This window comes from Bombyx mori, chromosome 10 (genome assembly GCF_030269925.1).
Source record: "Bombyx mori chromosome 10, ASM3026992v2".
Taxonomy (NCBI): Eukaryota; Metazoa; Arthropoda; class Insecta; order Lepidoptera; family Bombycidae; genus Bombyx; species Bombyx mori.
Window position 1 is genome coordinate 6,808,402 of NC_085116.1, and position 25,657 is coordinate 6,834,058.

Below are 25,657 nucleotides of genomic sequence, written 5' to 3' on the forward strand. Positions count from 1 at the left end.
CTGTCAATAATCAATCAAGAGAGAAGACGCATAAGTTTAACAATGACGCCATAGATAATAATACACTTAATATTTGAGAAATGACGCCACCGCACCACAGGCATACATGTCAATGTTAAAAGCAGTACATAGTTTTAATGCCTTCGAAGATAGCACGAGTATCAGTAGCATAGTCAAGGCGTTGCCTAACGCTCGATAAATTCTTGCATTGAGATTTTTTTTTTTATAAAATATTGAAACTATACCCTATGTATGGTAGCTGCGTAACTGCGGCATGGTATGTGAATGATTCAATGTAAGTAAATAAAGTGACGCATTTTTTTTATTAAAAAGATAAAAATTGGAAATTTGAAATACGTACTGTCACGATTCACGGTTGACTTCCATAGTGGTGGAATTACAAACTACAATAAAAAACAAGCCCAAAAAAATTATTCTCCTACCAGGATGAAAGTTCGCGGAGTACCGAGCCGGGGTCTAGGGGCGGAGCATTGGCGGGGGGTAGGGGGGGCGGAGCCCCCATATTCATAAAAAAACAATTTAACTTTATTTTAATTTTTAAATTAACCAATACTTATTGAATAAGAACTGTCTGATGAACACATCTTTGTTTAATACTTCACTATTAAATTTTATTGCCTTTTGTTTATTTCACTTTTACACTAAACATAATATTGCAAATTACCCGAGCACAACAATGGCGGAGAATTTTAGGTACGTGAGAGCAGACGTGGACACTAACGCGCATGCGCACAGGGAGGAAAAGTTACACTTTCTTCCCTGTACAGCGGGAGGAAAAGTTACACTTTCTTCCCTGTACAGCGGGAGGAAAACCGAATTTTCGGCGTAGGTAGGAGAAAAAAATTATAGTTTTCGTAATTACTGGTGGCAGGACCTCTTGTGAGTCCACACGGGTAGGTACCACCACCCTGCCTATTTCTGTCGTGAAGTAATACGTTTCAGATTGAAGGGTAGGGCAGCGGTTGTATTGTAAAAACGGAGACTTAGAACTCATGTATGTAGAAGGTGGGTGGCGATATTAACGTAATTTATGTCTGGGCTACGGTGAACACATAACGGCATGTGGGGTCGGGAGCTCGTTCATCCGTCAAAGCAATAAAATAAAAAGTAAAAAAATGAATTGTTTACTTAAAATATATTTTATTATAAATTAACACGAATCCAACTGAAGAACATAGATGAGAGATTACAAAGCCCTAATTTAGGGTACATGTGGAAAGAACCTCAGTCCTTCTAATACTTGATAAATACAAATTATAGTACTTATAGAAATAATAAAAATAAAATTGTACGATTTGCTAACGTATGAAAGAGCAGAGATTTCCGAAGCGCTATTTACAATATACAAAAATATTACATCATAATTTGTTCATTAGTTAAACTTACGTATGTCTGAGATTCCGGTTCCATGAAAAATAAAAATCTAGCAACATTATTATTGAGCTATGGGTTTTTTTGCCAAGCACCAAGAACTTAACTCTAAAATCACAAAAATGAGACGATAATTTTATTCTGTAATTTATTAAAGGATAAATATATTAAAGTAAGTATTTCATTCAGTAGAATTTATAAAAATGAATAGAAAAAATAATTATGTTTTAGTATTACTAAATAAATTGAGATTATTCGTATTATGAACTATACTTTCTGTAATAGTTTAACTCTAACTCGTGTAATAAAACTCATTTATTTTACAATATTGGATAGTAATCTGGCGTCCGTCACTCACATTGAACAAAATAATAAATGGACTGAGGGCTAAAAATACAAACTGGAATGTAAAACTTTAACTAAATAAGTCTATTTACAATAATACATATAGAAATGTCGATAAGTGTTAAAAATTCTATAAAGTCACACTAAATTTGCTCCCGAAGTTCAGGTGTGTACGTGGCCTAAAAAAATTAGAAAATAACGGCCTTATGGGTTCCCTAGCAAACCCTACAAACTATAAAAGATGGATACGATTGTTAAGAAAATTAAATGCAATTTTCATATGAAATAAAATGAGTTCAATCGGTAACTGGTAATTAGAGTAGGCCGATCCGGCGAAGTTTGTTGAAAGTTTTCATTTTATTTGTAACAATGCGTTTATAAATGGTAACCAAAATTATATTATTTAAATTTTATGCAACTTCTCTACGTCATAATGACGTTTTGTAGGTATAATCTACAGTCGATGTAAGGAATACATTTTAGTAGCGTCTATAGTTTATTTTTAACAACAATGTAGTATTATGCTTACATAATTGACATTGGTAACGCTAATCTAATAACTAGTTATTGTACTTATTCATAGCTTTTGTAAGTCACACTTACTACAACAGTAGAAGTTACCGCATGGATTTACCGGGAAGTTCTACTATAATTTGGCAGACGTAGAAATAAATGAATTTTTAATTCGATTTTTGTCGCACAAACGTCACGGATTTGCTTTTTGTTTGAGCATATAGTATGTACATGATTAATCCAACGCAATACGTTTGAAAATAAAACGTTTTAACCAATAGTACACTACAGGGCAACAGTTAAACATTGATATGTCGCGGGACGATTAAGATTATTCTCGAAACGGCAAAACATAAACAGTACGCTAACTATTTACAAAATGAATTACCCACAATTAAAAATAGAAACATTTCCATTCGACCCATATACATTGCACTTATTTTTAATATAAAGTTTTCATTCTATAACATCATCACAGTCTTCTCACATTTCTTAAACTAAATAAACGAATCATTCACTGGTTTCGCCAGCATTGTCTTAATGAAAAACTTATTAAAAATCAGATCAACCTATCAAATTCAACTAAACGTACCGACACAGTGTTGTTATGTAGGAACGAAATAGTATATCATGTCATGAAAACTCGGAGAATAAATACAAAGCTATTTTATACGTTATCAGAATTTGGTAACGTGTTTCCTAAAATATAAATCCAAATGATTGAGATTTGAAGGAGAATATAAACGTATAATGTCACAAAACAGGTCAAACAGAGATGACCTGCCTCTGCCTGCCTGCAAAATAAGTTTGGTATTGGCAAGCCTCGAGCGATTCCTTTTCAACTAAAACTGCTGCTATTTGGCAAGTAAAACTTACGAATACTGTCATTCAGCGCCATCTATGATTGTGTCCCTAAACTATGTGCGTGACGCGGTAAGTATGTCTCTCCTCAATTATTGTTTGAATGGTGCGATGAACGTTTTCGGGCAGATGGTCCAATAGCATGCGAGGCATGACTTGTAACTCCATGAAGTCTTCGGGACAGGCCCAGCGCATCTCATATGTTGGCTCTTGCGTGCGCACTTTTCTGGACAACAATGGGATTACGTTATTTACGAAAATAAAGCTTAACAATATAAATAATACACTTATAATTATAATATATTTAATTACCTTTCTTCATCTCCCTCGTTACTGTGACCAGACATGAATCAAAGGGAGTTTTTAGTTAATTTAACAGGCCTTTTTAACAATCACATCTAATTCAATTTAAGTTAATAGCATTTTCATCTAAGGTGATGTTACATTTCGTATATTATAAAACAGATAAATAGATGAAATTATATCATTCTGATTTCAATAAAAGTCAATTAGGTTATTCGATGATTTTAGAAAGATAATTGTTTGTCCTGGTGTCAGAGGAGACGGGTTTGTGCACTCAGTTTCCTCAAGCTTTTTTGATAAGCTCGATCGAAAGGAGAGTTTTCGATCACTTGATGTTAAACGGTCACCGAACCTATATACAGACAGCGTGAATTTCGCCACTGATTTTGCGACATGAGGTTCGAAGTTACAATTGAATACAAGTTTTTCACAACTCTACGATAATTCAAATTTAGAACCATAATTATTGAATAAAGAACAGAAGGGTTAACATACTTTTCGATCCCCATGCGCTTACGTCGAGCGATGTGCAAGATCCGCCCCGCAGTGAAAAGTCGTGCTGACGAGAATCTTCGCACGAATATATCCCGCGACACTAACGCAGCCTCCTGGAAATGTTTAATAAAATAAAATAATTGTTTTAAGCAGTTTCTTTTCTACCAATCGAATTGAAACTTATTTTATGAGCGAAAAGTTATTTTTAAGCAAAATATTTAATGAGGGTTTTTTTGTAGATACTAAATTAAACTTTTAAATAAGCGATTCGCAGATATAGGTTATCAAGTGTTAATCAAAAAGGAACAGATATTTGCATTAATATTAGTTTAGTTTATTATGCATATGCACTTTATTTCTGAGAATATAAAACAATCAACTAAAAATTACAATAAGGTTAGTTGAAAATCAAGCTATTTCTACGGAAGTCAGAAATCTACGATTATTGAAAAATGTTAATTCGCGTCTTGTCGAATTGAATTAAAAACCGGTTAATTAAAATTATGTCATGCAGTCTGCTTCCGATGACTTGTACTAAAACACAACAACCCTATTAACAAGACTTGATTTTAAGTTAATACGATAAGACAAAGATTAAGTTAATAAGATAAAAAGCGTTCAGAACATTAAAAGTAATGGTGGGAATATGAGTAAGCAATGAATTGTTAGTAAGGTGAACGCATGCACTAACGTGTTAAAACAATTAAAAAACATAATTAACGTCTTCACTACAAATAGTCATGAAAAACACCCAACTTACACTAAAGCACAAAACAAACATTGAAAAAAAGAAAAAGACGGCGCGATTGTACCCTCGTAGAAGATACATCTGAATAAACAAGTAACAACTCTTTATAAAAACAAAGAAAATTAAAAAATAAACTAAAATTAGTGAGAGAATTTGATCCTAGATCACAAAATGCTTGTTTACTGTTTAATGCCTATTTTGCGGGCTATGAGCTCAGCCTGCTATAATATGCTTTTCGGATAATGATAAATATATATATATATATATATATATATATATATATATATATATATATATATATATATAAAGGGCAAAGAACATATTGTACAAAATAGTGGAATGAAATTTTAAAAAGAAAACTACGTTCTCTACAACTAGACTAACATTTCTTAACACAAAGGCTATTAAGAAGAGGTCCTTCAACGATATTGGAAGTATTGCTAGAATGTTTCCGTAAAAATAGAACAAGAAAATACACCAAATGAGGATCTATCTTTAAATATAAAAATGAATTGCTGTTTGTTAGTCTCGCTAAAACTCGAGAACGGCTGGACCGATTTGGCTAATTTTGGTCTTAAATTATTTGTGGAAGTTCAGCAAAGGTTTAAAAGGTAAATAAAAATGAAAATGCTCGGAATTAAATAAAAATAACAATTAACAACAAAATTTATTTCTCCCCCGTAGGACGGATTCTTTTGTTTACAGTTTATTTTATATAAAAGCTTAGGTCTTTTATTTATCGATTGAGGCACTACAAAGTCTGCCGGGTCAGCTTGTATAATATAAAAACAAAATGAGCACTTACAGTGTCAAAAAATAGCACATATGAACTTACATTATGATTAAACACGGGCACAACTGAAAGCGTTGAACGGAAGAGCAACACACATTCACACGACACCTATCTTTATCAAGTAGGAGAGGTCAACTGACAGCACTCACGGTGGAGACGCTCGGCACGAGGAGAGCGTCAGCGGAGTCGTCCGAGTGCGTCGCCTCCAGGTCCTCAGGGCGGCGCCACGTCGACTCCAAGTCGCGAGCGGGCACACCGAACAACGCGTAACCGAAGCCATTCAGCATTATTCGGTACTGGAAATAATAAGGTCTTATTGAAAACACGATACCGTTTTCACTCAGCGTAGACGGGCAGACTTTTATTTTTATTTTTTATTTATTGCTTTATAGGCCCTGCCTTTAAGGAACCCTTAGACATCTACAACGTAAATGCGCCACCCACCTTAAGGTAAACGTTCTAAGGTCTCAGTATAGTTGCAATGGCTGACCCACGCTTCAAGCCGAAACGCATTACTGCTTCACGGCAGAAATAGGCGGGGTGGTGGTACCTACCCGTGCGGACTCAGAAGAAGTCCTACTACCAGTAATTATGTAAGTCATGACTAACGAGTCATGCTCACGAAATGTCAACTGCATTGATTTAACATGACTTCTACCCTTTAATCAGGAACGAATGATTACTTTAACTAGCATTCCCAAAAATATACTTACGGAGGTTTGTTTCCTCTACAAGGCTACTACTTCAGATCAGGTAGTAGCAGTAGTTTTAAAGGTATGTAGGTATGTATGTAATAATCTATTTTCCATCAGCTATAATTACTTAATTATTTTAAAAGGCACAAAGTTTATCGTATTCTAAACGCTGATAAGATTAATTGAAGAGGCTTTCAGTTAGGTAGATTATAGTTAAATATCTATGCGTATTTTATTATATTTTTATTACCTTAGGTAGTTTGGTAGCGTGTATAGTCTGAATGATTTTTGTCCTAAGGTTTTCTATACTATGCACGCTCAGCCTCATCACCAAATCGTCTCCGACCCCCACAGTGAGTACAAAGCTCTCCGTGTACCTCGCCGCTTCTCTACTTATTAGTCCCGCTGTTTATACAATAAAATTACCAATTAGCATTTTAGTTCACATTATTTGGGATTATACAATTAATGGAATAAACAGTCTGACAATATATTACTGATGTTGAAAGAAGAACAACTTGGTATTATATTGCTTTAATTTGCAAAAAAATAAATATAATGAGTACAATACGGTTGATCGGTCTTATTTCATAAAGTGAGTTATACCAAGTAACCGGTTGAGGAGAAAAAAACACATAGACGAACAAAAAGTTTATATTTCGTTAACCAGCAATGTACTACAAAAAGGTTGTTTTGTCACGTCACTCGGGACTGTTGCCGCCGTTTGAAGCCGCATCAACATATATTAATTTGTATTACACTGCGTGCAATGTAAAAATTACAATTTTTTCTATCGCAAATATGTAATTCAGTCTTCGGTTTCGATAACGATGACCTCACACCCGGTAATTGGTAATATTTACATGAAAGCTTTCCTTTAATTTACAAAATTAATAATACGATTAGAACGTTGATTACGAGTATTGTTTGATAATAAAAAGTACTAATCTCTCAATCATTTGGGTAACTTTAGCGCTGAACCAAGGGCGGATCCAGCTTTGGTGCCAGGAGGGGGTCACATAGTCGTGGGCAAGTTAAGAACTTATAATTTAATTTTGATAACAATAGATAATAAATAAATCATGATCTTCTTCAATTAGTCCAAGTTAGTTCAAGTCCTGGAACTAGCTCAGGGGTGGGTCATGACCCCCATGACCCCCCCCCTGGATCCGCCGTTGCGCTGAACAAAAAAGAATTCACTCGTTTCTCTGTTAACACGTTATGCACGGAATACAAGGACAGACAATCAAAACTATTTTGAAACGTATCGTAAAATAGAGGAAATAACATTAGCAGTTACTACAGTAAAAACTTTATATACCTGGCGTTGAAAACGCGTACACTTTGAGATGTGGGTATCTCGGTCGTAATTTTAAAGCTACTAATACTGCTACACCAGCGCCTAAGCTGTGACCTGGAAAATATAATTATTCATTTTGGCAAGTCATAAATGTAGTATTTAAAACAAACGGTTTTTATTTATTCCTAAGATGGGTGGATGAGCTCACGGCCCACCTGGTCCTAAATGGGCAGCGAAGCCCATAGACATCAACCACGTCAATGCCGCCGTCAACCTTGAGAGATGAGTTCTAAGTGTCCGTTTTTACAGTACAGCCGCTCCTCCACCCTTCAAACATGAATTCTTTATGGCTCCGGAAGGCTGGGTGATGATACCTACCCGTGCGGGCTCACATGACGTTCTACCGCCATTTTTATAAATTATCAACAAATAAGGAATGGTAGCGTATATATTACGCGCTTAAAACCGTTTTAAAACAGATTATGATTGAGCAACACCTAGGTTAAAATAGTTAGTAGACCATTTGTAATAATTACCTGTAAGTACTAGGTCATAGTGCGGAAACTGCTGGAATGTCCGGTCGAGAACCGGTAAAAGTCGTTTCAACATTTTGTTCGCACCCATTGCCATGCCTTTGTGGGCTGCCGTGTTTTCTGGTAAACCTGGTATTTTTATACATGTTGTACATATTTTGAGCTCTTATAAGTTGATTAATTTAAGATCTTCAAAGATTTGAATGCATCTTTGCATTTGTAATTGATTTTGTACGGTAGAAAGTGCTAATGTAGACACCTAACAACCAGCTTGTTTTTTACCGGAAGTGCATCCAGCCTTTTTTTTTGGGTATGATTTCAACAGCGGGCAAGACGTAACTACGTTTTTGTGAAGTTTTTATTTTTTTCTCTCTACTAGGTGATTCTTGCAGTCTTACAGCTCGTATTTAATTCAGATTCATTTATTTTAATGTAATTTTAATGGGTGTTAGATTGTACTGACTGTAGTTAGCTCTGTAATATTGTGTGTTATTCAATCTGCTACCGTCATCGTTACGTGATGTTGTACTTACCTACTTAAATACCAAATTATGAGTATGATCATACTTTTGCTTACTATTCGGAGAAACAAATAAGTTCAAACATACAAATATCCGAATAGATATATCTAGAGTTGACAAAAATTTTAAAACGAATACTTTTTTAATTAGATGCATTTTAACACCATAATGTTTTTTGTAAATGTTTTCAATGTAGTACAACAAAAAAAATAATGATATATGTTAGAAGCTCTAGAAATGAGTATTAACATAATAATATTATCATCAAGAATATCTACCGTCAGCTTCAAATTTCTCGGAGCCAGCAGTGAAATCCGTGAAGATATCTCGGAGTGAGATGGACCCTCGCACCGCCACAACTATACACTCGCGTTCATGATCAGCTATCACACAGAACGGCAACTGAATCGAAATAAAATCCAAAATGCGTTTAACATTTAAATACTATCAAACTAGTATTATATAGTAACTAATTAAATACTTTACATTTTTCGTGGTAGCTGACGTCGGAATGAACACGATTCGTAATGTCCTCAATAATTTAATGTTAATTAAAACGCGAGATTAAAACATTAGAGTAGTATTAATTATGTCTGCGACTCGTAAAAGTCGGAGAAAGTACTGTACTCAAATCAAATCACAAAAAATATATATTCAACATAAATGAAAGTACATACTTGTTGAACGTCAAAAAGAACTACCGCCAATTCACGAAAACTAGCCTCCGTCCTAAGAAGAACTGGCAAGAAACTCAGCAGGTATGACCTTTTTTTTATATTAGAATTTTCTTTTTAAATATTCATTTATACCATGAGTATTATAACGTAACAATTATTGCAATATTGAAATGCCCGCAGCGAACAACTCATTCCCACTTTGTGCAATCTTCTAACTATCAAAATGGTTACGTTTTTTCCACTAGTTCATATTATGCAAAAAATCGTAACTGTCAGGTATAAGTTTGTATTCAGGAATTATTTGATTCCATTGTAACTATTCATTTAAAGTTAGTGAAAAAAACAAGTTTCTTACCTCAAAAACTTTGTTATTGAAGGAAGCGAAAATAATGTCATCGGCAGGTAATTTGGACATGTATTTGACTCCAGCGAAGTTACACAAACAGCAGTTGTCGTCCGTTACTATAGAATTTTTCGGACTGTGAACAAAAGTGAACTTGAAGTCGTCGTGGCCTAAAGGATAAGACGTTCTGTGCATTCGTATCTAGGGATGCATCGGTGTTCGAATGCAGTCAAGTACCAATTTTTCTAATGAGATACGTACTCAATAAATGTTCACGATTGACTTCCACGGTGAATGAATAATATCGTGTAATAAAAATCAAACCCGCAAAATTATAATTTACGTAATTACTGGTGGTAGGAAATCTTGTGAGTGCGCACGGGTAGGTACTACCACCCTGCCTATTTTGGTTTGAAGGGTGGGAAGGTAGCCGTTGTAACTACTAGACCTCAGAACACATATTTCAAGGTAGGTTGCAGCATTTACTCCGATAACCACTTAAGACCAGGTGGGCTGTGAGCGCGTCCACACACCTAGATAATAAAAAAAAAATTGACATTTTGAGAAAGTGACGAATGAACTTGAAAATATTTTTTTGTACGCCCTACTAATAAATTGATTTACATCTACGAATAAATAATAAGTCTTATTATTTATTCGTAGATAGCGTATTCGTAGCGAATTCGTATATATAATAATAATAGCGTATTCGTAGCGATATTCGTAGCGAATATTATAAAATTATAATAGTAAGACCATAAATTGTTATCCTGATTGTACCAATTTATTTGATTTGTTTCAAAATAAAAATGATTAAAAGAATTGCCTACTAGAACAATAATAATTCATAAAGAAGTTTTAGAAGAATAATAAATTAATGTAAATAACAAACTTAAGTGTGCAGATTGTTGTCTAACTATGAAAAAGACTTGTTATTACGGATGATCATACATTTTATTAAAATTTAATTGAAAAAAAAAAAAAAAAAAATATAGTTTTTAAATGTTCTGATGCTTAGAAGAATTCTAATTTTAAGAAAACGATTAAAAACTTTTGTTATACTTCAGTTTTTTAACAAGCTCATGATGCATGATGCATAAATCCGAACATAAATTAAAGCTCTTTGATAAAAGCATCAAATTTTTTTAACACTTTATAAATCTCGGAGTAAAACACAAAAGAAAAGATATGTCGCTAAATAAAAAAATATATATATGTATATATATTTAAACAGTGTATTATTATAGGTAAGTAATCCACTTTTAAACCTATCTTTTTCTTTCTTTCTGCATTCATATTGGAAAATTGTTCAAACGCGTGCCGCGACAAAGACCGTTGATAATCATTGCTAAAGACTATTATTGGAAATAATAAAAAAACAGTTTGATTTTTTGAGTAAAGGCAGGACGAGGTGGAACGTTGGAACAAAAAACAAATTCACTCGAGAATTTTAAGTAAAAAATAAAATTTTTCAACTTGGACGTAACAGGTATTGAATGTCAAAGTAAATTATATAGCTATTAATCACTTTTTAGCGGTTGGTGTGATAAAAATAGCGTCTAAATAGGCTCTACATGACTGAAAAAGTTTAGCAGAATATAGTTCAAACTAAATAGAATACTTTTTATATGATGCGTGGACTCATCGTTAAAATACCATGTATCCTGTAAATCTAATCTTATTTGGGCTACTGAGAAATTTAAATTTAATAAAAATATATTTAGTACTAGCTGACCCGGAAGATTTTGTAGTGCCTCAATCGGAAAATAAAAGACCTAAACTTTTGTATAAAATAAACTTAAAACAAATCCGTCCGACGAGGGACATATCAAAGGAAAAACAAAATTGTTATTTTTATTTAATTTCCAGAATTTTCATATTTATCTACCTTTAAACCTTCTCTGGACTTTCACAAATAATTCAAGACCAAAATTAGCCAAATCGGTCCAGCCGTTCTCGAGTTTTAGTGAGACTAACGAACAGCAATTCATTTTTATATATATGTATATCATTTATCAAAAATTAGTCCACCAGATTTTTAAATGTATTGTGTTTGAATATGCCATGTTAAAATTAAATAGCACGATAATAGTGTACTTTATGATGCTGATATCTGAAATTGTAAAACTTACCGACAACAGCAACAAGTTAAGTGGGTGGCCAATTTGCAGAAGCCAGTGAAGCAATGACGGTATAAAACATACGGCCAACCATATGCAGCGATTGATAATCTGAGATAGTAGAGGGCATCGTCTAAATTCATCCACGGTGGGGTTTCGGAGAATATCTTGTTTACGTCCGTCGTATAAATAGGCTCTTCGTCGTTTAGCATTTGAATACGTCGCATTTCTCTAGTTTCTCGTTTCTGTCTGACTCTGAGCAGAACACATCCTGCTACCACGTCAGATGGTACTAAGTCCGTGGATCGAAACAAGGCGCTGAGCAGTGCTGAAAAATCAAACAATAACTTCCAGTAAACTATTGTATCGAGTCGTTTTTTTATACACTAGATTAGTTGTACGAGTTCGCGACCCCGTGTCACCTTGAAAGGTGACGTTAAAGTCTCAACTCTATTGTGGACGACTCTAATGGCTATCCTACCTTTCAAACTGGAATTTATGATATCCGGGGCAAAAATAGGCCGTACGGTCATGGCACGAAAATACGTCCTACGACGATTATGTACGTATTATGTACGAAATACGTACTTAATAAATATTCACGATTGACTTCGACGGTGAAGGAATAGCATTGTGTAGTAAAAATCAAATCCGCAAAATTATAATTTGCGTAACTACTGGTGGTAGGACCTCTTGTGAGTTCGCACGGGTAGGTACCACCACTCCGCCTATTTCTGCCGTGAAGCAGTATTGCGTTTCGGTTTGAAGGGTGGGGCAGCCGTTGTAATAACGCTGAAACCTTAGAACTTACATCTCAAGGTAGGTGGCGGGATTTATGTTGTAGATGTCTATGGGCTTTGGTAATCACTTAACACCAGGTGGGCCGTGAGTTCGTCCAACCACGTAAGCAATTTCAAAAAAATTTACACTATGTACAAAAAACAATATCAAATCTTCGCAAGCGGCATTCTGTCAAGACCACAAAAGTTCCATAGAACTAGTTTTGATTATTTTCCCCCCTATAAATATGCAAATAAGCAATATTTTTGTTTATGACTCAATTGTGATAGTTAATTTATTAGCTAATTCTTTAAGCGTAATAATGACTTCTTTTAATATAATTTTATTCAAAATAATTTGGATTTAATATTGAATTAAACTATTGAACTTAATACGAACTACGATCTATAGGTACATGAGTGTCGTTCTAAGATAATTTACGTTTTTCGTAAAAACGAGATTGTCGATAAGTTTTAAAATCAGCTTAGTAAACTGTGTCACGGCCGTATAAATGATATGCTATGACTCATCTGTTTTATTTATATCGTGTCAAAGTTCAACGCGTATCGTTATCGTAAATACAACCTTTTGTAATTAATAAAATAGTCTTATGATTTTTCTTATGTGATAAGAACAAGTTTGTCCAGTTCCCCAATGCCAACTATTGACAAACGTGCTAAAACCGGGATTAAATCGCCGGCAACGTGGAACTTACAACTGGAAGAATACAAGAACAACACAGCAACACACACAAAAAAAAAAAGACAAAACGTATATTGCAACGTTTTCTAAAATAGGTACTCTTATTGTCTTTTCAAAGGCTTTACCTAAATTCTATGTAAATACATATAACCCTTTTGCTAGTGTCTGCTGTTTTAGAAATGTCCCTTCATACTATCATGAAAGCCATTGCTTTATCGAGCAAAGTTTATGCTGAATTTATTTAATGGCCTACACGCATTTACTTTTAGCCTGAGCGCATTGTAATCCTCGTAAAATAAATTCAAGGCCCAACTTTTACCATAAAACCAATGTATCCGTAGGTACTGATTTGGTTCGAGATAATACTTACTACTGTGCAAAACATGTTGTTTGCTAGGTTCATTGTGCTTTCATAAATTAAGTTAAAAGGTAGGTACGAATAATGTGGCTTGGAATCCATTATGGTTAAAATTCATAAAAAAAATCGATAATTTATCCAACTAATCTCAATATGTAATCTAAATTTAACTTATCGTGCATTTATTTTCCTGTAAATTTATTTAGGGGAGAGCATAATATTAAGCTCGAAATATAATCGTCAGTTATAAGCGTTATAAGCAACAATACGCTAATAATATTGAATAACAATCAAGAGGCAGGTAAATTTTACATTAGACCGTGGGCAATGGATTTAGTTTAAAAAAATCAATCTCAGTTCACCAATTTATACGTTCACTAAATAATTACTTATAGATATATTATAAGCTATTATATATGTATCTACATTTGACTGACATAGCCAAAGTGATTGCTCGGAATGAGTGGAAGTGGGCCGCCACATATGCCGTCGCACTGACAATCGGTAGGGCATAAAAGTATTGGAGTGGAGACCTCGTACTGGACGTCGTAACTTAGGCAGACAGCCAACGAAGTGGACCGATGACCTGGTCAAAGTAGTTGATAGAGACTGGATGAGAAAGGCAAGAGACCGAAGAGAATGGGGTGCATTCGAAGAGACCTACACTCAGCATTGGGTGGACACGGGTTGAAGAAGAAGAAGAAGAAGAGATATTATAAGCAAACTTTTTTTGTATGATTGAAGGATTACTGGTGGGCCAGAGACCTTTCCAATTTCACCAGGACAGGTGGGCGAGCGAAGGCTCAGCCAGGAAGGGTGGGATTTGCTAACAGCTGCCCGAGCGCCTCTGAAGGAGACCTAAAAACTCAAGAGCAGCTGCTTCGTGACTGAATCTACTACCGGATCGGAATCGCGACCCGCTGAGAAGATCCGGCGAGAAACTCAGCGCGCTGAGGCATGGGTTAGGTTAGGTTGCACGTCGACCTCTTTGACGGTCGATCGACGTGTACGGTTACCGGGGTCCCTAGGCCTGCTCCTAGTATTAGAGCTGAAGGCGTCTAATGCAAAGGTAATTAGATCTGATGGATCCGTAAGGACGATAAGCAAACCTGCAACTTGTTGAAATGCTTCCTTCCCATGTTCGTCTCTCTTCAGCCAACAAAACGCCCATCTGAACCTCCGAGACCAAAGACCGGTGACTTTCCTATGATGGCGCACTTGGTTGGGTGTGTCCTGCATATCTCCATAGTTAACTGAACCCAAGGGATCGAACACCATGAAAAGCCCAAACACTGTCAGTCCTAGTTGCACCCAATTGAATAATACTATACCTGCGAACAAAATAAAATCATATAAATATAAACTCCTATAAGTCATGAGTAAGTAAACTAAGTCGTTTACATCATATTTTATACCAGTTCTTTTTTGTTTTGTTTCCTTATGAATATTAATATGTCGACGCAAGTAAAATTTGTATATGAATTAAAATCTGCCACAAAATTTAATACAATTATCATTTATGTACGCTAGTACACAAATAGGTAACATAAAAAACCTATTTTATGTGATCATCGTCAATATTGTAGTCCACTGCTCAACATATTGTTCATATCCATATATAAATAAAGGTTCTTTTAAATCTTAAAAGTTCATTTTGATATTTCAAACCTCCATTGAAATTATTTAACCTTAAAAACTAAACAGCCTTTGTAACACAACAGATCGACGCGTATACAAAAAATACAAAGTTATAATAAATCAACATAACATACAATTAGTGCAAATATTTCAAATTTAATATATTTCGATAGCAGTTTTCGAAACTAGACCCCGAATTAATATTCTTATGGATTTTATGCTCTTCTTTGGTTAGGCTCGTTTTGTTAACCGACTTCAAAAAAGGAGGAGCTTCTCAATTCGACTGTATGTTTTTTTTTAATGCTTAACTTTTGACTGGGTGAATTGATTTTGATGATTCTTTTTTTATTAGAAAGCTGACGCTTCCCGTGCGGTCCCATTTCAATTTAGTCCAGTTCTGATAATGGTATCCATGAAAAACTATATAGGTAAGTCTTAAATTTGCATTAAATACGCGCGCAACAAATAGATGAATAACTCAATATCACGCCAACCGATTTCGATTATTATTGTTTTTAGTGTATATTAATTTGTTTTAGACTATCTTTTTTTTATATTGAAGATTTTTGAATATCTATAAATATATATATATTTATATTATTTGAAATGCAGCAACAGATACTATGAACGCGAACATTTTCGCGAGAGCGACACCCAAATTATTAAAATGAAAATTAGTCTAACAATTAATATTCTAATGAAGAGCGGGGGCGTGCTATGAGTATCCCGCTATCTCTCTCGCACGCTCGCTCGATATTGGCGGTGACGTCACAAGACTATATATACATGTGCACCCTTTTTACACATGAAAATTTACAAGAGCGCAAAATTAAAATTTTCTATCTCATTCGGTTATAAGAAATATTTAGGTTTTCTTATGACTACCATCACTGTTTCGAATAAAAAATCGGTCGACAACCCTATTATTTAAAGTACTATTTTATTATGATGCATATTGACAGAATTTGTTAGAAAGAAGAACTGATAGTGCACAAGTGTATTAAAATAAGAATGGCCTACATGACTTACTTTGTATAACTATGCTAGAGAATTTATCGTCAACTGAACACTCGATAACTTCACAGAACATCCACATAGTACCCATCACATTGAGGGCTGTTTCCGGCAACACCAGAAGCACTCTGGAACAAAAGATCATGATTATATTTAACATAATGCCTATTTTCGGTCAACGCCGCCGTTTGGTCTTGACAAAATCACGTATTATATGGATATAATATGGAAACAAGGACAAATTTAACAAAAGCAAAAGAAGTACGCACAATGTGGATTACTTTTTTTTTTATTAATAAAAATGAAAATTATAGTTAAAATACAAAAAAAAAATACACACACATAATAACAACAAGCCGTACTAAAAAGTTAATTAAAAATTAGATGATTAATTTTATTGTGAAAAACGTAATTGCTATAATAAAAGTTCTAATGTTAGTCGATCCCGCTCTTTTATAAACATCACGTAATTTAGTTAATACGAATTTAGCTACAGAACAATAGGAATGTACAAATCTGCTCACATACATCAAGGTCCATTACAATGTGTATTAGAGTTTTGTACTAATTTTTATCTTTAAATGCGCGAAATAAATGGTAAAACATTACAAAACAGAGCACAACACTTTCTTAATAAATATATCCATATTAACACAATATATTAATTTTTACGTGAGTTGATACATTGTCCGTATCGTGTTAGGTGATACTTGTATAGTGAAAGTTTGCTCAAGATCATCATAGTCACTCGTAAATTTGAGCCGATTTAGTAGAGAACTGAATAGAATACAAGTTATCGGACTTTAAAACGAACCAATAAATTTGAAAAACAATCACATTACAATCATACAACACGTGATTAGATCGTTAAAGCTCTGATATCTGTTAAACAAAAACAACTTCGCATTTAAGGGCACCTCTTTGAAATTAAAAGGTATTTTATTGGTATTCTTTATTACTTCAAAAATTTTAATTAGATTACTTAAGCGTTACTTCAGTTCGACGCGGTTGGCTTCCTATAAATGATGTTAACGTTAGTCTATTAAAATTTAGCAGTAGTCCAAGGTAACCGGTAACAATAAAGTGGCAGGCCAAGCTGAAGGCCATTGTCTTCTCCCTTGAGGCTTAATGCTAACATTTGGCTTTCGATATGTGTTTGTTCGAAGATCGAAAAACACGTGTCTTACAAGGAATCTGGGTAAAAGCTTTCTTGTATTGCAGTGTGGAAACTTTCTTATAAATTTCATCTCAAAATTTTTACGATTTAATGCTTTTGTTTTTGATTAAAGTATCTAGACTTATTTAGTGTCCTTATGAACAAATCACCGTATAACATAATCCATATTCGTTACCGCAAACTTGTGGCCTTATGGGTTGGCAAGGGTAGGTAGGCAAAGCAGTAATGTATTCCAATTTGAAGTCCTACACACAGCTGTTATACAATTGAGACACAGACCTCATGTCTCACGGTGGGAGATCACGTTGTCATGTCTTTGAGCCCCAGTAAACACATCACACCAAATAGGCCGTGAGCTTGTACAAGCGTCGGCGCAGAAAAAAAAAAATACATTAAAATACTAAATCTAGTGACAAGACAATGTCAAAACCATTATTTCTTACATTTTATTCTACGTGATCGCAATGCAAAGCAGGCTTAATGCGACATTAAATTAAGATTGCATTTTGATAACATATCGTCATTACGAAACATAACGCGCAAGATCGGAACGTGATGTGAGTACATTGTTTGCATCGCATAAAATTTCGCAAACAATAAATAGATTATTATTTAAAAATAGTATTCTTTATTGAAAACACAGTGTTTCAATTGGGTACCACTTATAGTCTCGGTTTTTTAATAGCTGTAAACCTGTTAAAATAATGAGTTCAACTAATTTATAATTTTTTTTAGAAAAATAACACAGTATATAAGAAATTGTTAATAATGTAATATTTTATGTATGCAATTCTACAATACATGTAGGGAATTCAAAGACTTTGTTAGCAATCCTTCTCTGACTACAATATAATAATACATGTTCATAGTTTAAAAACTAAAAACGTTTAAATAGCAAACCGAACTAACAATTAACTTCATTTTTTTTCATTTCCTGTTGATATTGGCTTTGTTATTAGAACGAAGCTATAAAATTATTGTATTATCATAGGTCCTTTATGTGTGTGACAATTTTCAATTAAATCCTGAGGAGATTAAAAAATAAAAATTGAAGTAATACGAACAGCAAATGCCAGGTTGATTCTGGACTCACACATAAATCACATAAATTCACAAGACCTCCACAATTCATTCATAGGCTTAATTCGTTATTCTATGACGCTTACTTACTTGATTAATAGTAATGGTGATACCAGTTTTCTGATGTCTACATCTGTAATGGTCCCTCTGGCGGACTGGTGAGCCAAAGCAGCAAGTAACAGCATTAAGGCTGCCTGAAGTGTGAGGGTACCGCATAAGTATAATCGGACGAAAGAGCCGCCGTGCCAACCGTCCGTCTGGCACTGCCATGTCACTGGATATAGAACCTCTACGACCAAAGCTATTAGTACCAACCTGAGAATAAAAAAAATTTTGTTATGTTAAGAAGCAAAAAGGTTTTGAACTGAGAATGATCAATTATTAAAGGCAAGTACGTAATTACAGTGTAAATGTTTATAAAAAGAAAAATGTTGCCAATTTGCTAACAAAATGTGCGACATGAACGTTGCATAATTATGACTGATTTATTTATGGCAATTATTAAAAAAAAGGTTAAACCAATTTAGTCATACTGGCACCATTACCGTATTTGGTATCAGTAATAACTTTAGATATAAGATTTAGATTGTGACGTAGCTCTGTATTACGAGTCTAATATGTATCTCGTTGATTTTCACAAAAAATCATCTACAAAAAGTTCCATTAAAACCTGACGTACAAAGTTTTTTGTTCCCCATAAGTACTGTTTTACCAAGGAAGCGTATCAATATTTCTATTAAATTATTTCAGCGGGTAGGTACTTAATTACGACTAAAAGCTGTTTGAGTTATCGAAAAGGAAAATGTACTGTTTCAATTAAGAATATAAAATCGATTGCACGAATCTTCGTAATTCGGTAACCACATGGCTCTTCAAAAAAAGAAAGGTATCTCATTATTCTGAAAGCGACCTAAAAAGATGTGATATTTATACGGACACAAAAATATGGTAACATACTCCAAGCCACAATTTCGGATATTACTAATAATATAAAGTCAGTAACGAAGTCCTTCATGAGGAAAGTATTTTTCTATTACATTTATTAGCTTTAATATTTTGCGATACCATTATGGACCTATTGTATACTCAAGGTAGGGTTTCAACTAATCCAATAAAACTGTGTGAAAGCCGCCTGTATTGACTTTCTATTAATAACAGATATTTATTTTACTGAAGCAACTGTTTGATCATGTTTTATCACCGGTGACGTCATTTTACCTCATTTAAAAATAGTTAAGTATTGTTGGATATTTTCTTCGGTTTTCGCATAGTCACAGACATAATTACAACTACCGTTTAATCTCGCATTTTTTATTGTCATTAGTTTATTTTAACAACGGACAAGTATATCAGAGGAAGTGTAAATGTAGCCCTAGTGATTGGTAAATTAAAGAGCGGACGGTTAGCGACTAAGAATATGGAAATGGTAGTGTAAGGTAGAGGGGGAAGAGATCGACTGAAGAGGGCATGGATGGAGTGTGTGAATGAAGATATGAGAGAAAGAGAAGTGAGTGTTGAAATGACGACTGATAGAGGAGAATGGAAAAGAAAAAAATGCTGTGCCGACCCCAACTAATAGGGTAAAGTGGAGACAAAGAAGAATAAATTTTATTTCTGACGTTTCAAATACTTTACAGTTCGTGGTAACGGACAATGACCTCGTATACGATCAATAAAATCATTTGCTGTTCTGTCTGAATGATAATGTCGTAAAAAGTATTTATACCATAAATAGTTAATAGGTATTTATAAAATAAATAGCTTTTCGTCCACAGCATCGATTGCGTTGTCTGCATTTCCTATAGCGCGGCCGGAGACCCGTTCTGGGTAGAGGAATGAATGAATTATTAGCCTTTTCAGGGTTCAAGCTATTTCAGCCGCGAAGTAGTCATACATTCAAATTTAAAGGGTTGAGGCAACAATACAATTGAGACTTCATCTCATGTTAATACATTAGGTTTAGTGGCGGCAATAAAGCTACCAATTAAAACCAGGTAAGGTGTAAGTTCGTTCATATAACACATATAAATCATAAAGCTCACCAAAAGTTTTGTTTACCGGAAACAATTATAATGGTCACGTTATTCACGAAATAACTTTTGAAGGCTACATTACGTTAATGGAATACAACTAATTATAAACTGAAACTATTATTAGCTACGCGTGCACAAAACTTTATATAATGCGGGATGTAAACAAGCCGTTCCCGTAGTTATTTTAGTTAATCAATCTCTGAATTTGCAACAAAATATCGAAAGTAACCAAATATTAAATATTAACTTAAAATAGTAGGTTGTAAGGGTAGGTTTTGAAGAAAAAACAAAGTTTATGCTTAAAACAGGCCACGTGCTTGCTGGTGTGGTGAACCTTGAAGCAATAAAAAGATCATGTAGTAAGTACAACTGAAAATATGATTTTTTAAACAAATTTCTTTATGGCCGTCGCTGTGGTACATTTATTACATTTGAGGTTTACTATTACGAAATTTACTATTATATTTAAATTTACTATTATTAAACTGGTGGTAGGATTTCTTGTGAGTCTGGACGGGTAGGTACCACCACCCTACCTATTTCTGCCGTGAACCAGTAATGCGTTTCGGTTTGAACTGACTGTTGTTGACTGAGACAAAATTATCGAATGATGATCTTTAGAACATTCTACTAGTCTAATAAATTGAAGTTTTAAGAGTCACTCTGTCTGCTGTCTTTGAATATTATCAAAGGAAGAACGAGCAAAACAACATACCCAGCCCGGCGCGGGTCTCAATGCTATTACCGCATGAAAACATAAAGGGAAAACAAAAGGCTGTCGTGTGAAAAATGGACGACATTTGAAGTTTTTTTTCTTCTTTTTCTTAGATTGTTGGACGAGCTCACAGCCCACCTGGTGTTAAGTGGTTACTGGAGCCCATAGACATCTACAACGTAAATGCGCCACCCACCTTGAGATATAAGTTCTAAGATCTCAGTATAGTTACAACGGCTGCCCCACCCTTCAAACCGAAACGCATCACCGCAGAAATAGGCCGGGCGGTGGTACCTACCCGCGCGGACTCACAAGAGGTCCTACCACCAGTATGAAGAGTACAAATGAAAGGGTTTTCTTGTATTCACGGCTTGCCGTGCCGTTGTAACTACGTGAATAAAATAATATGCATCGTTAGTCGGCGCCCGTAACGCACGTTTCTGCATAATTAAATATCGTGATTCTTTGTTTTTTTCCATATTTTTTCGCACATTTTACGCGTACATGATTGGTATTCGACGAACACCGTTTTTTGTTATCAACTTTTTGAAGGTAAACAACAAGTTTTTCGTCAACTTCTATGATAGCGTGCCGGTTGTTGCCTTCAGTAATGTCTCTGCCACGTGACATTCGAACTCTCAATGTGTTCGCACGCGTGTAAAATACGTTCTCGCATATTCTCGGGTCATATTAAACAAAAAACACTAGCGGCGTGTTGGTTTAACTAAAAGAAATTATAGCTAAAGTTAATTTCGCAAACTTCAATGTTTAGGTCGTAGTCGAAAAATTTGTATATTTTTTTCGATAAGAGCCAAAAGAACCATTGCGTACAGGTTATTTTAAATAGTAAATTTAGTTTAGTCGTTTATTTACTATAAATATAGTATCGTTGTATCCAAAATAGTTTCTTTATTATGATAGATATACAATGTCATGGTTTGGGCATTTCTAAATTAATGGGATCATGGATAATATACGTTATACGTAAGCATCATTTGCAAATCCGCCGTCCCCACTAGTAATTACGCAATTAGAATTTTTTGTGTTTGATTTTTGTTATACGTTGTTATTATGTTATTCTTTCAACGTGGATGTCGATCGTCAACATCTATTAAGTATCTATTTTGTTAGAAAAACAGTACGTTTTTTGTAACGCTGGAGTATCCGTTTACAGATACCCGATCGAGGGGGGTAACAGACCGGATATTGAGCTCTGGCGCTTTCAGAGAAAAAGAAGGAGACTGAGATACCCCTCCTCTTCCAATTCCCCCAGCCCCGCAAGTCCGGTATTGCAGAACCGACTACCGACTAAGCCCCACCGAGTTCCACCAATCAGACTAGACTTAACTTAACTTAATAGCTAATGTCCGCGCCTCACATGCGCTCTAATATGGCTATGGTAGCCTATCTTGTTCTTAAACGTGGCGCAAACAGAAGCTACATGTAAGAACACCACCCACGAAGTTGTAAAAAATAGTGGAATGGAACGGGACTTGGTACGAGTATACCGAGCATCTAATCCCTTAAGCTTATCGCCAAATATCCATCCGTTGTCACAGTTTCCTCATCATAAATTCACTTAACACTTAACCCTTTGCGGTCCAAATGCTAATGTAATTTAGGATTATATGTCCAATACGTGGGGACACTGGACCTCAAAAGGTTAGCTGTCGCCCTCGTTCCATTCTTGAATAGGGACTGTCGTTATATGTACCAAGCAAGAACACCCGCTCGGTAGTTTTTTTATTTTTATTGCTTAGATGGATGGGCGAGCTCACAGCCCACCTGATGTTAAGTGGTTACTGGAGCCCATAGACATCTACAACGTAAATGTCGCCACCCACCTTGAGATATTAGTTCTAAGGTATCAGTATAGTTACAACGGCTGCCCCACCCTTCGAACCGAAACGCATTACTGCTTCACGGCGGAAATAGGCGGGGTGGTGGTACCTACCCGTCCGGACTCACAAGAGGTCCTACCACCAGTGATTACACAAATTATAATTTCACGGGTTTGATTTTTATTACACGATGTTATTCCTTCACCGTGGAAGTCAATCGTGAACACAAATGTTCACGATTGACTTTCACATAACAAATTATGTGAAATTGGTACCCGCCTGCGGGATTCGAACACCGGTGCATCGCTACATACGAACGCACCGGACGTCTTATCCTTTAGGCCACGACGATCTTCGCTTTATCGTTCGGATTAACTTTCCGCTACGGTAATGTTGAAATTCAAGATGTAGGTATTCACCACCGTGGCATCATACTGTCTGCTTCTGTCATACGGTTTTTATTACAGCCGTATCTCATATAATTTTTATTACGGGATGCATGTCTTCAGATATGACGAACCCAAGTAGAAACATCGATCCCATTGCAATTTTTTTTTATATCCTGTGTAGACATACGATCATACGGCCCACCTGATGATGAGTGGCTACCGTCGCTCATGGACGTCAGCAATGCCAAGGGCAGAACCAAGCCACTGCGTATCGAACAAATCAAAATTAATCATGACGTAACCAAATTTTTGTGATTAAATTTCAAGGTATTCCGTCCCAATCAATTTGCTGAACGAAAACAATTTAAAAGTCATTATGGAGCAATCGGGCGGGAGACAACAAGGTCGGCTGGAGACAAGTGCGGTACAGACTCTCGATATTGAGTGAAAGCTCATTCATATTAATGTGGATCAACAAGTGAGGTCGGTGACGGGTTACTCTGTAGACTGTTTGTAATATAGCCGTTGACATTTATATACATACACACAAGGCTCTATGTACTATTGCCTATATTGCCTTTTCAATTATGTATAGTCAAATGAAAGTTCTATTATTGCAACGAACTCTCGTACCAACACTGTCTGTTTGGTATTGAATGATATTCTGGTATTGTATTCAATGTCTATTATGTTATTTATAAGTTTAATTTTTTCTTTGCTATTAAATTCTATTCAACAAGGAAAAGAGGCGCTCTGTTACAAAGTACCGAGCGAGGTTAAGATAATTATAAAATATTTCAGATTGTACTGTATTAGAATAATATTTATTTGAATAAACTCGTGATCGTTATCGTCATCATCGCGGTGGAACGTATATTCAGATAACAACGTCAACATCACTTTGAGAAATGAGGTTGAAGTCTCAATTGCATTTTCATAGCGACCGTCCTATTTCTCAAATGTGACCACTTCAATAAAGCGGCACGACACGAGAACCTTCATATCGTGACCGCCGGTAACTACATTCCCGATCCTGCGGACAGAATGGAAAGCAGTCGACGTCGCCCCAAGCACGTCATTTCGCATCCTCCCGATCCACTCACGGTGCTTTTAGGTACCTCAAGCACCGGTTATCGTTCTCGTCGAACCCATCGCTTGCGACGAAGGACTCGACGAGTAAACTAAGCCTCAGACACAGCCCACGGAGTTTCTAGCCGGATCTTCTCAGTGGGTCGCGTTACCGATCCGGTGGTGGATTCTCCGAAGCACAGCTCTTGCTAGGGTTCGTGTTAGCAACGTCGTCAGGTTTGAGCCCCGTGAGCTCACCTACTAGTTAAGGTTACGCTGATATAGCCTCTCAAGGCTCTCAGCTTAGGTAGGAACCAAAAAAAAATAATCAAATGTGATGAATGCACATTGGTGGTCACCAAATACATGACAAGATCAAGAGTCTGCTTTGAAAGGCCTAGTTAATGAGCGCAAAAAACTATTAGCAAATAGAAATAGGTGAAGAGAAGTGGTGAGGCAAACTAAATTAACCTCCAAAAATACTACGTAATGAGCAGGTTCGGTCTCAAAGGCGCAAAATGATTAAGAAGAAAAATACTGCTCGACTTGGGGTTAAGTATTTATTACAAGATGCTACCGCCACCCTTGTGGATGTCTTTTGTGACATGTTATATACATATTTACATGGAAAATTTGGTACCTACCTACCGAAACCCGGGCTGAGACTAATAACGTAGGTAGGTACCTTGTGATATAGAATATTGTAATCGTAGGTATTATCTACTTATTGTCATGGACAAATTAATTATGAACAGAGGATTGTGACGTCGGTAACGCCAGACGAGTGGTTTTATAATTATTTATTTGTAGTTTTATAACAAAATTAATAATATATATTTTAATTAATAATAAAAAATATTGTTTTTTCGCATTAATCAAATCGAGAGGTGAAAGGCTATTTTGTTTAAGCGACATTTTTGCAACTTTACGTGAGAGCCATTTAAAATTTAAAATTAGGAAAAATTACCATAACTGATAGGATACTGCATAATTAGAAACCGTTTAGCCGGTAAAAACTATTTTATAATTTAAATGAACTTTTTTTATTATTTTTTTATTGCTTCTATGGGTGGACGAGCTCACAGCTCACCTGGTCTTAAGTGGTTACTGGAGCCCATAGACATCTACAACGTAAATGCGCCACCCACCTTGAGATATAAGTTCGAAAGTCTCAAGTATAGTTACAACGGCTGCCCCACCCTCCAAACCGAAACGCATTACTG

At 35.3% G+C, this 25,657-nt stretch overlaps 1 protein-coding gene across 8 annotated transcripts in view; it reads right to left on the reverse strand.

The window, feature by feature from the left end:
* Positions 1–1,141: 1,141 nt before the first annotated feature.
* LOC101742408 (diacylglycerol lipase-beta) overlaps positions 1,142–25,657 on the reverse strand; it is a 76,395-nt gene continuing 51,879 nt past the window's right edge. For 5 of the 8 annotated variants that reach the window (XM_038013212.2, XM_062670530.1, XM_062670532.1 and 2 more), the window contains exons 3-14: positions 18,479–18,703; positions 16,147–16,259; positions 14,589–14,810; positions 11,652–11,967; positions 9,532–9,655; positions 8,778–8,901; positions 7,982–8,107; positions 7,467–7,559; positions 6,396–6,550; positions 5,591–5,746; positions 3,910–4,022; positions 1,142–3,337 (exon numbers count right to left, since the gene is read on the reverse strand). In XM_038013212.2, coding sequence (XP_037869140.1) covers positions 3,163–3,337; positions 3,910–4,022; positions 5,591–5,746; positions 6,396–6,550; positions 7,467–7,559; positions 7,982–8,107; positions 8,778–8,901; positions 9,532–9,655; positions 11,652–11,967; positions 14,589–14,810; positions 16,147–16,259; positions 18,479–18,703 — 1,942 coding nt within the window. In that variant the 3' untranslated portion in view covers positions 1,142–3,162. The remainder of the gene's footprint in view (positions 3,338–3,909; positions 4,023–5,590; positions 5,747–6,395; positions 6,551–7,466; positions 7,560–7,981; positions 8,108–8,777; positions 8,902–9,531; positions 9,656–11,651; positions 11,968–14,588; positions 14,811–16,146; positions 16,260–18,478; positions 18,704–25,657) is intronic. The other 3 variants (XM_038013213.2, XM_062670534.1, XM_062670535.1) reach the window with 1 other exon arrangement.